This window comes from Asterias amurensis, chromosome 2 (assembly GCF_032118995.1).
Source record: "Asterias amurensis chromosome 2, ASM3211899v1".
In the NCBI taxonomy this organism is placed as follows: Eukaryota; Metazoa; Echinodermata; class Asteroidea; order Forcipulatida; family Asteriidae; genus Asterias; species Asterias amurensis.
Window position 1 is genome coordinate 10,041,234 of NC_092649.1, and position 12,425 is coordinate 10,053,658.

Sequence of the window (12,425 nt, forward strand, 5' to 3'; positions counted from 1 at the left end):
TCTATTTTTGCTGGTTTTGCTATCGATCTTGGAATTCTGTAGTATGTTTATGTAGTTTCGGTCTTCAATTGTTCCGTTCTGAAACTTAGGTCTCAAAATTAGTTTCTTCTTTGTACTTGTTCACATCACTGGCTACCAATCACAAAAGGACTGATGAAGGAAATGAATTATAGCATTCACCGAATCCAAACCTTTGTTTAGAAAGCAAGATTGGAAGCTTTGAATGTTGGTGAAAGTTTCGTTGAGTCCCAGAACCTCATCCAAAGGTGCAGGGATGGGCTTAAGTATGCGCATTGGACTATTCCATGACCTCATAATGCCAGGGACCAATTTCATAGAGCTGCTTAAGCACCAAAAATGGCTAAGCCCAACAAAATTATGCTCACCAGAATAAGGTTACCTACTAAAATACTATCTCACATGTACAATTTGTGACTGGTATTGTGTTCATTTCTGCTTACCAGTCAAACGCGTAGCAATATTTTTTGCTTCAGCAGCTCTATGAAATTGGGCCCAGGTCACCTCAATTTCCTGTTTATGAAAGATTCGACTATCAGTTATGTAGCTCTAATGTGTAAACCCATTGCGAATAAATATTGTCACTATTTGCCTTACAGTTGTACTAAAAATTGCCTTTTTATTTTGTTGAGCAAACTTGAATCTGATTGGTCGACCCATATCACACCCTGAAGTATTGCACTGTTTGAAACTCTGCATACTGCGTTATTTTTAAGCTAACTTTACGCAAAACACAAATAAACTGTTATTATACACGTGCCCGTGGAATACAGAAAATACGGGCGTCTGCGTCCCACGTACAACTCAGCCTTCGACCTATTTGGATATGGTAAAATGGGATGCAGAAGCGCTATATTTTTCCATATCTCTCTCGCACTTGTGTCATAACAAATAATGTACACAGCTTAAAATAGTCTCACTAAATGTGATTGTGATTAAATTTGTTCGAATCAGTAATAATGAAATTCTACCTCTAACTGAATCCCTTAAACTATGCAAGAGATGCACAGTAGTCTAAAAAATAACCCCTCGAAAAACTAACCTCTAGTTTAAAATCTAATTTCAATTTTGTCAGTAAAACGCCGTCGGTAAATAACCTTTAATTTGATTTATAAGAAATCCCTTCACTGCTGATGTGTTCAATAAGGTCGTTCCAATTCTTGGATTATCCCTTGTCAAACACATCGGTGTACTGTTACATGCCCAAGTACTCTAAGGAGCTCTCGGGAAGAAGGAGGGGGGGGGGGGGTGGTAGGAGAAACTGACATGTTTGAAACTTTAATAATTCAGGGTACAGATGTACTGTACATAATAAGTATGTGTACACTGTACTGTTTACATACGTGTACATGCAGCCTTTGAATTTTGTTCTTGAAGGGCGCAGCAATTTCCTCTAAGGGGCACTTTACGTGTACATGCAGCCTTTGAATTTTGTTCTTGAAGGGGCGCAGCAATTTCCTCTAGTAAGGGACACTTCTATGAGAATATGTAAATTTGTATTGGATATTCCCAAAGGGCACCACAGCACAGGGCATCAAGGCGATTGCTGTGGGTGCTGTTGGGGTAACTCAAAGGCTGTTTTTGTTTACATTGATTCCCATAGACTTATTTTTACTTTAATACTAAAAAGAAAAAATTGTCAGTGAATTCATACAGTACAGTGTTTATAGGGCCTATATATTCAACTTTTTTAACCTTAGTTTTTGGTGAAAATCTTTAACAAAGTGAATCAAATGATGACGTGTATCACATTGTACATTTACTCCAGCCTGTTCCCCTTTAACCCAAGTCTCCGAAATAATATTGGAATGCTGAGATTGAAAACTCACACTCAGAGTCCAATTAAACCATTGATATATCCTGATAACTGTGGGGCCAAGCACGACGACGAGCACCAGCCACTAATATAAGCACTACTACGACCCAAGGGGGTGGGGGGGGGGGGGGTTCTTGATACGAACTCCTTGGGTGAATCATCCAGGGATTGCAGTTGAAATTACGGGGCACTACTGTCACTTTGGATGAAATGCAATGAAAATAAACCTTGGGTGACTGTGTTAAAGGTTTTCTACACTGAGAGAGAGGGAGAGCGGGCTGCATGTACGTGTTGATAATTTAATATCTGTAGCAGTGCGTGATGTCGTGGAGGTACAGGGTGACAAGTTTTCTCTAGAGTGTCATCGTAAAACATCATTTTGTCTCGATAACAAATTTACTTTGAGAGCCTATCATTAAAGGAAATCTCCACTTGCTTCATTACATCACGAAGGAATACTGTTTCCTCTTAAATGTGTTTTGTGCATCTTGCAATTCACATAGTTTTGTATTGATTTTTGTTTCAGATTTGATCTATGTTGTCATTGTAGAATATAACATGTATAGGCAAAGATATTTTTCAATAGATCCTTGTAATTTGATTGGTGAAAAACCATGTCACGTGTAAAACTTTATTTTGCCATTGATTGAGTCTAAGGCTGTATAAGATTTGGCGGCTACAACTACGGCTCTGGCTGTTGCTATAAGGGTGTTGCTAAGGACAGCCCATACTTCAACACACGATGACGCGGAAATCTAGCCGTAGCTGTAGTCGTAGGCACCATTTTAGACAGGGCCCTATATTGATAAATATAGGATGCTTGGGACGCTTCAAAGGCTAAGCTTTGCAAGTACTAACAACATGAACTCTGTCTCTGACTATTTTGTCAGCTCAACCAATCCTGTGTATTAAAGCCATTGGACACTTTCGGAACAGAACAAAAATTAAAAGTTCACAGATTTACAAATAACTTTGTAGAAGGTAATGTTGAAAGACTTCTCTTGAAATATTATTCCATGAAATGCTTTACTTTTTGAGAAAACATTAAAACAACATAAATTCTCCATATCAAGAACTACAGATTTATTTTCAACACATTTTATGACACGGTGAAACGTGCGAAAACAAGGGTGGGTTTTCCTGTTATTTTCTCCCGACTCTGATTCAATTAAGCCTAAATTTTCACGGGTTTGCTATTTTATATATAAGTTGTGATACACTAAGTGTGGGCCTTGGACAATACTGTTTACCGAAAGTGTTCAATGGCTTTAAGACTGGGATTTTTTTTTATTGAATACGAGGCCTAACCTACATGCATAGGCTTTACCCAAATATTTAATAAAATTCTTAGTGATTCTCTGAGAGCAAGAAATTTAAAAATCAGATTAAAATAAGAGTATGAGTCTCAGTACACACTGTCTGACATAATTTCATGTTTGTAAATCCTATTAATAATTCTTGTGCTGGCGGCAATGAAACAGCATGAATAAACCATTCCAGGTCGAGATGAGAAGTTTGTATAAATTACATTTCTTTAAAGAGCTATTCCAGTATGTAGGATTTGAGGCATTGTAAGGCGAGATATCAATGTTTATTTGGTTTGCGGTAACACCATGTTTTTTACTTGCTGTGGTGTTCTTTTGAGAACTTGTCCTGCTAAACATGTATCTACTGCCATAGAGTTGAGAGAAGTTTTCCGAACTCCGAAAAAATGTATTCCGCGTTAGTAGAGCAAAGACAAATATACATGTGGATTGGTTTGCGTTAACACCATGTGTCTACTTGCTGTGTAGATTATGTTCTTTTGAGAACTTGTCCTGCTAAACATGTATCTACTGCCATAGAGTTGAGAGAAGTTTTCCAAACTCCGCAAAATGTATTCTGCGTGAGTAGAGCAAAGACAAATATACATATTCCAGTGTACATTATATTTCAGGCCTTGGACTTCGCTCTTGAAGGGGCACAGCAATATTCCTCGGGTAAGGGGCACTACTGTTTATTCAAATATAAATTTGTATTCATAAATACCTCAGACAGTTTCGCTATTCCTATTGGTGGAGAGCGCGTCACGTGGGTGTGTATAAACCTTTGTTTATGACTTGTAAAAAGTGTTAACTCATGGGCGTGACACGCGACCTTGCACCTGTTCTTATATGACAGTTTCTTTATTCCTATTGGTCGAGAGCAACAGCTGAAACAGTTGTGCCACATCACGCGATACGCGCGGCGCGCACAGCATTCCCTTATAAGGAGTTGTTTACCTGAGGACGGCGGAGGGCTTTACCATTTCATAGCTGGAGGGGTGTTGTGTTGAAAGAAATCATTTAGCAATTATAATTTTTGAATTTATTTTACTTTTTTACCAAAAAGTGATGATGTTTTTGACCTAAAAGGTATTTATGAATGGGAAGTGTGTTGAATCAGTTTTCAACTAGTGGTTTAAACCCGCCGAGGCCTGGTTCTTTATAATTTACCTCGACTTCGTCTCGGTAAAATTATCAAGAACCAGGCCTCGTTGGGATTAAACCACTAGTTGAAAAACCTCTTCACCACACATTGATTCCCTTATTGAAACCTTGCAAAGGGCACCACTGCAATTGCTGTGGATGCCTTGGTTAAATTCGAGGCATGATTTTTTTTTTCTAAAAATCTGCGAAAAATTAGCTGCTCTGTGAAGTGGGCGTCTGGCTAGCAAGCAGAAAGCATTCGTTGCTTTAACAATATTCTAGTCCATTTTTAGAACGCTCTCTTTGTTCAACACTTCAGGTGGTCTGATCGTTTCTAAACAGCCAGCGTAAGAAGACTGCTACATCGACAATGCGCCACTGTACGTTGTCTGCATTTTAATTATTTTAGAATAGAGTCTGTGCCCTAGACAGGGATCTAATATCATAAATCATCCGTAGGATTTGAAACTTTGCATGGTGGAAATTTACAATCTAGTGAGGTTTATGGTAACATGTACGTACATGAATCTCTAGGTGGTTTTGAAGCTTTTTAACGTACAGGCCTTGAATTTCACAGAGGCTACAATGTATGGAGGCCAAGGAGGTCTTGGCCTTTATGCCCTGGCCTCTGTTGCCCAGGTCTTGGCCTTGGCACCCCTTCAAATGTTTCCAATAGACTTATTAAGACAATCAAATGAAAGTGCCCCTTGCAAAATGAAAATGGCCTTATCCTCTTAACGATAACAATTTGTAGATTTCTACCAGCATCTATCTTTACAACATTATTACATGTGTTTTGCAATTTGTTTCCAGTAAATACCTTTGACAATAATTTTCTTCTTAAAGAAAAGCATCTTCATGATATTTTAGTCAAGATTGACACCACATCAATTCCGAGCCGTCGTACCGGCTCCCATTGAAAAACAAAAACTGCGCTGCAACAGCAGGTTGCTAAATTATCGCTAGAATAACGACGGGAGACATCCAGTGTTTCGTCAAGTAGACAGGGGGTTAGTGTAGCTGCAGATTGAGGCAAGCTATACGTACAAGAAAGGTCTAAAATAGATCCTAATCAATAGCATCAGCGTGTACATGTACAGTGTCTACCCCTGGGAAAGAGGTTGCTGAACCTGTGGATTTTGAAGAAGCTGGTTTTGTTTCACTTAGATTATTGCTTCGCACACTGCTCTCAGCGTTTTGTGCATTACTATTTCCACCCCTATTTTTCATACATTTCACATGAAGATTAGATTTTGGGAGGGTCAACTGCAGCTTATGCTCGTGTTTCTGTGTAACTTGAGGCACAGTGAGTATTTGGAGGGTTATCAATCACTAGAAGAAAATATCAAGAATACATAAAAATAATGGACAAGTAGGTAATCAGAGATAACTTTACGGGGGGGGGGGGGGGCTGAAAAGTCATAGACAAGAACAAGCTTATTTGTACACCCACCTAATGTCGTTAGTGAAGCCGATGTTGTCATTGAAACCGATGATGAGGTTACCGTTGATACCGGTTCCCCATCGGCTCTACAAGTATACACCCCGTCTTCAGTCATAGCGGCCGACGAGATGGTCAGACTGTACTGGGTACTGGTATCCAATCGGAATCGGCCGTTGATCATCTGCATGTGTGAATCGACCAATGGGATGGAATCTTTCTGCCATTCTACCACGACCGACGAGGGGATGACTGAGGGAGAGATGGTGGTGTAGGCTAGACACGGAATTGAGATATCGTTACCACGGATAACTGTCTTATAGGTCAGGAGTGCCTTGGCTACTGTCACTGAAATGGCTGGAAAAAAAGAAGAAGCAGAAAAAATAATAAATGGTGTTTGAAGCTTTGCATGTTGTGAAAAATAAGAAGTGACTTTTAATACTAAATAGTAAACTTGCGTGTACAACCATGTATAAGAGCCAACACTCCCTCAAAAGAAATCTTGTTGTACTCATAAGTTTACTTTTTAGTATTTTTAGTCACTGCTTAGAAAAAAATAATAAAAAAACAATCCAGTTTAAAAAAATTAACCGAACTAGAGATTCAGTTTTTGTCAACAACAAAAACCAGGTGCTCGTGAGCGATGTCATCAAACTTTGTGACGTCGTTTCACCTGGTTCAATGGTTATATGTTTTCCAATATAAAGCTCTATTTTAAGGGGTGGATTATAAATGTCCTATGTGTGGTTCAGGAGTTATGAATTTTTTTAATTCTCAATTTATTTACAGATATTTACGAGAGCACATTACATTGTTAAATGTAAAAGATTTATGTGTACAATGCACCTATACAGACATGCACAAGAAGATTATCCAAACTATATCACTTCAAAGGGAATCCTTTCTCAAAATGGTTTAAAACCTATCAACATTTGCAATGCTTCTCACCAAGTACGTTTTGATGATCACTTATTTTTATTTGGGGGGGGGAGGGGACCTGCTAAGAGGGCTTTATGCACAGTACCATTGCAAAAAAAAAAACAGTTCTCATATTTGTAATGCGTATTATTGTATTATAAGTATGAGTTTACACTGCATTTTCTAAATGAACATGCATGCTTATACTACATGTTACTCAAGACGTTTGAGCAAAGCGTTTTAAGACAGATTTTTGATTTTGTTAGTTATTGAGACTGATGGGGTTGACAAGGTTTAAAAATTTAGCTTCTGCTGCCAGAATCACTGGGGCAAATCCTTTCTCTTAGCAAGTGTAACTGGGTTCTTTTACGTACAACCATGGAGGTAGTGGTACAACACACTGGACCAACAGCTTTATCTCCCATTAGACTAGAAGGACAAACAATAATGGTTAAGTGGTTAAGTGCCTTGCTTCAAGAACACAAGAGTCAAGACCGAGACTCAAACCCACACTCTGCTGATCAAAAACATCAGAGCTCGAGTCCAGAGTGCTTGAACCACTGCTTGGCCGTGACACAAATGTCATACATTTGTACATGTAACACTTCGTTAGAATATAATGCATGATGATCAGTGAGTTAACACACTATTATGGTTATGTCAGTGTAAAATCGTTGTGGCTCCTAAAATAGCACTTACGTTTCTATGCGCAAGTTTAAAATTGTCAAAACACTGTATCTTGCTTTTAAGAAATACTGCGTTCACCGCTATAAGTATGCAGTGATGTTGCACAACATTTTAGCACGAGGCATGTTAGCACGAAGCATTTTCACGCGAGATAAAACATTTTTGCGAAATCCAGATACAATGTTTTGCACTAATGCGATGTTATTTGACATTGGTATCTTAATTTATTCTGTATGTAATGAATTCATAATGCGCATATTAAAGAAACTCTCAAGAAACATATCATTGATATCTTTCAACTATTTTTAATTGAGCCGTCATGAAGGAAATTAACCAGCGCAACAAGACCTCACCTAAAGCACCAAACCTAACTACAGAATGCGGAAATGTAACAACAGTGAGTATATCGGGTGGTAATCAACGTGAGGTGTGTATTGCAAAGTGTAACGGATACCAGCTATTGCAGCCCACCAAGTTCAGCCGATAATCAATTAGAGGTGTGTGAACCTTATCATATGCACTGCACGCCCTGGGACATGTGGAATAGCCAAGCACGCTGTTGTTAAATCAAGCTGAAAACTTTCATTTTGGTGCCGTTAATGATTAAGGGAAAGCCACTATGTACAGGGAATGCTTAAAATGCAGACATGATGGGAAAGAAAATAATTTGAATGGTTTCTCAATCTGTTAAGGTTTAGAAAGTATGATTTCAAGAACAGATTTAATAACTGATCTGAAGCGTACATGTATTTGTATTAACTTTGCATCACTGCCAGTAAATTTTTCATATTCTTTTCACAAACTAATGTCTCATTCAATTTTTCTATTTTTTTTTTTTTTTTAAATGCTTGTAATTCCTTGGCCCTTTGTTTCACTGAAAAGTTTTTGTAGGATAATTAAGAAACAAATTTATAAACAAATACAATACATAAAATGTTCTGTAATTTTGGTTTACATCAATTAATTACAGTTTATGACAGTGTTCCAACTGAATAACATGTAGCTTCAATCACAAGTGAACGACACATGTACAAATGTACAAGAAAATGCAGGCATGTACTTAAAGACAGTAAACACTATTGGTAATTGTCAAAGACCAGTCTTCTCACAGGTGTATCTCATTATATACATAAAATCGGTCGTTGAAGTTGCGAGATAATAATGAAAGAAAAAACAACCTTGTCACACAGAGTTGTGTGCTTTCAGATGCTTGATTTCGAGACCTCAAGTTCTAGATCTGAGGTCTCAAAATAAAATTCGTGGAAAATTACTTCTTTCTCGATAACTACCCCACTTCTGAGGGAGCCGTTGCTCACAATGTTTTATAACACCAACCTCTCCCGATTACTTGTGACCAAGTAAGGTTTTATGCTAACAATTTTTTTGAGTAATTACCAATAGTGTCCACTGCCTTTAAAATGTGAGTTGTATGGTCACAACATGGAGGAAGACAATTCTTCCTCCATGGTCACAACCAGTTCAATTGGGTGGGTTGTATGGTCACAACATGGAGGAATAAAATTCTTCCTCCATGGTCACAACCAGTTCAATTGGGTGGGTTGTATGGTCACAACATGGAGGAATAAAATTCTTCCTCCATGGTCACAACCAGTTCAATTGGGTATAACAAAATGCTTTGTGCAGAAAGCAGTCATGGATGAAATGACATCATAATATACCTGCCACAAAAATAAGTAGGTACTCCCTTTATGTTACCTCCCTCTGGAGAACATGTATAGGACATGTACTCTTCAACTCTAACCATCTAGGTGGTTAACCACCCCAACCACCTTGGGGTATTGTTTGATTTTTAATGGATTGTAACTGAAACCATTCTGAGCTTTATTGCATGGGAATGAGATGGTGTGATGTAAAGATTCATAGTCTATGGACCATGTAACATGTGACGTCAAATAATCTCCGTTTTTGAGTGTAATACATGTAGTTTTTACGCCATTTTAATTTTGATTGTAATGTTTTACTCATATGTTTAATTATTAATTTTTAGTTACTGTTCTCCTCCCTATAAGAGTGTACAGTACTTCGCCCTCTCAGTTTTTCTGTGTAAGATTTAGGCAATTTTAAAAAGTAATGTAATGTTTTACTCCAAATTTTTAACTATGTAACTGTTCATGTAATTCTGCTGCTGGCAGCGAATTGAATAGAATTTTATTAAACCATTGAATGAATGAAATGAATGAGCCAGGGAGCCTGGATTTCCTTAGAGCATGATGTGTATACAGTTCAATGGAAGGCAAGATACAAGTTATAGAAAATGCTTTCAGGCCTGATACTTCACAGAGGCATTGAAAGCCTCCATGCCCCCTGGTCATTGCCATGGTACCCTTAAAATGCTCCAGTAGAAATTCCCAGTTTCCTCATAGAGCAGGGGTCGAAATTAAGTGTATTCCATGGTAGTCAGCAGGGCTAGTGACCAATAATTTTTAGTAGCCCTGATTAGAATTTGGTAGCCCGAAAGACACATTATGTCTCGCGTCACGGCTCAAACTTTACAATACACCAATAACATAGTTCTTTATTGTTTGTGATGATGATTTTTGCATTATTTTTCCACTAGCCTGTCGGGCTATCAAACTGGAAAAATGAGTAGCCCGGCTGTAAATCTGGTAGTCCCGGGCTAGCGGGCTAGTGGCAATTTCGACCCCTGTAGAGGATTTTTTTAAAAAATATATCCTTGTTTTTCATGAAAGAAGTTCATCAGGCTGGTAAATTATCAACTTAATAAATGTATTTTCTAAGAAACACAGCCAAATACTCACGTAATTTTGTTTACGTTTCGACTAGTTTCACTAGTCATCCTCAGAACCTTGTTTTAACAACAACAACAAAACGGCTGCCACTTAAAAGGAAGCGGGCATGGACGCTAAACATGTTTTTATTTTATTCGGCCTGATCTCATCTTTATTTCATCAAAGATGTTATAAAAATGACGACACAATGCCTCCAATCTATTTCCTTCCATTGGGTAATCATACATGTACATTTAGGAAGTGTAATTGTAAATCTACAGGTTTGATATGAGTGTATCCTTCCTTCTTCTGTACTATTGATTACAACAGGATGACTACATTGTGTGGTCATGAGATGAACCTCCAGGTTCGATTTCAAAACTTCACGATGCTGTGTTCAATAGACCCTTCCTATGAAATATGTAAACTGCACATAACGCGTGCGCACTAACGTTTTGGTTGGCAAAATGAGGGAACATCGCGCTGTTTTGTACACGGCTAATGGGTGCGTGACGCAGACGTGATTGCGCGTCTGCTTAGTGCACAACTCTATGGCGTTTGCCAACCAACAGGGTCTGTACGCATGCGTGAATGTGATTAGCATATTTCATGGGAAGGGTCCATTATGCTGTGTTTTATTCATGAACTCCAGTGGGCTGCAATGATACACAATACAAGCAGAGCTTGAATGGTGAAAAAAATATCCACAAAACTGAAGGGTTTGCAGCGAAAAAAGTTCACTGTGTGCAGAATTTAGTTTACAAGACCGGAATCAAAATGAGTCCTAAAGCAAATGCCAAGAAAATCTCTCTTAGTCTTATGGGTAAAAGTATACTTCGATACTCAACAGAATTGAAAGACTCAAGGGCCCTTTTCGAAACCCTGGCTTCGGCTTCGGATTTGGCTTCAGGCTGTAGCACACGCAAAGCATGCTCAAAATGTCAAAACAGTCACGGGGCCAATCTAGTCGTAGCCGAATCTGGAGCCGAAGTCGTGGTTTCGAGAATGGCCTTAGTCAACTATTGTTTTCGCAAAGATTACATAATGAGGTAGCCTATTATTATCCAGTCATGAGTTTATACTGGCCCAGAGCTAAAACCACTGACCTGTGGTCCAGTGTTAATTTCAAGCCATTGACATGTAGCATTGCTTCTCATAATCACCAAATTTGTCAGAGCTCTGTCATTATTTTGTTACCTGTTGTAATTTTGTTTCAGCTAACATTTCACATTGTGTTGTTGTGATCCATGTAATGATCCAATGTTTTATATTTTGAACACTGTTAAAAGGTAGGGTCATAGATTGTTAGAAGCTCAAAAAATGAAGAGAAAAAAATTAATATGAAAAAATATGTATGCATGAATCGCCTGTTAGGTTTCTGAGGACTGTTGTCCAATTGACCGATCCACTTAGCTCCGCCCCATTGCGCATTGACCAATCACAACGCAACGAAGGTCCGACAAATAAGGTCCGACATGCGTGCGCGTATCTTGGCGCACAGCAGAGTTGTGCAGAAAGGCATTGGAGAGCCCCACGTGTTCTTGCTCACACGTGCGTTATGGGCGGAGCCTACTGGATCGGTCTATTGTGAATGCTGTGCCAAAGAGATGCTGAATACAGTGTCTACTTATTGAGAAAACAGCAATAAAACGTAATGGTAATTTTTTACAAAAACGCCACATCATTTTACGCTCAGCAAGGTGACAGCGGATGTGAATCTTTATAATTCTGATTTAAAAATAAGCATATATATGATTATGTTGACAAAAACAAATCTATGACCCTTTAAAAAAATCCCAGGTTCTTCACTTGTATTCTGTTTTGCTGTTGCCCAGAGCACCTTTTTGGGTGCACATGTGTTTCTGCACTTTCAAAAAAACCATTTCATAACACACACTGTCACTTGTTTTTGATTGTTGAGATATTCAAGGCACACAAGAACACCTGTTGCCATGGTTATCAGTGAATGCCTCAGACAATACTTGCTGCAAAACATGTTATGTTGGTCAACTTCAATTCAGCGTACACTGTACATGGAGCTTCTGCCCACGGCAAGAAGAAAAAAACACGCTCATCGAGGACACCTGACCATCACAGAGGTGCAAGCAAAGAGAGATATAATTGGTTTCATATCTTGACATTCTCAGGTACCTGGAGGCCAAAACATCTTACTCTAGGAGTGCGAGTTAAAAGGGGAGTTTTCTTTATGTTCTCAAGCAGTGTCTTGACCTCAGCTGTTGAATAGTAACACAGCGAGACGAGGGAAAAACAAATAGCGGGAGAATAACTTGTAATCTGGGGAGTGTCCTGACAGGATGAGAGAGATTTCAAAAGAGTTGTTGATTCTA

The 12,425-nt window shown here is 38.6% G+C and overlaps 1 protein-coding gene across 2 annotated transcripts in view; it reads right to left on the reverse strand.

Moving 5' to 3' along the window:
* LOC139933957 (putative receptor-type tyrosine-protein phosphatase mosPTP-1) overlaps positions 1-12,425 on the reverse strand; it is a 108,628-nt gene that overhangs the window by 73,108 nt on the left and 23,095 nt on the right. For both annotated transcript variants that reach the window (XM_071928201.1, XM_071928199.1), the window contains exon 3: positions 5,735-6,079. In XM_071928201.1, coding sequence (XP_071784302.1) covers positions 5,735-6,079 — 345 coding nt within the window. The remainder of the gene's footprint in view (positions 1-5,734; positions 6,080-12,425) is intronic.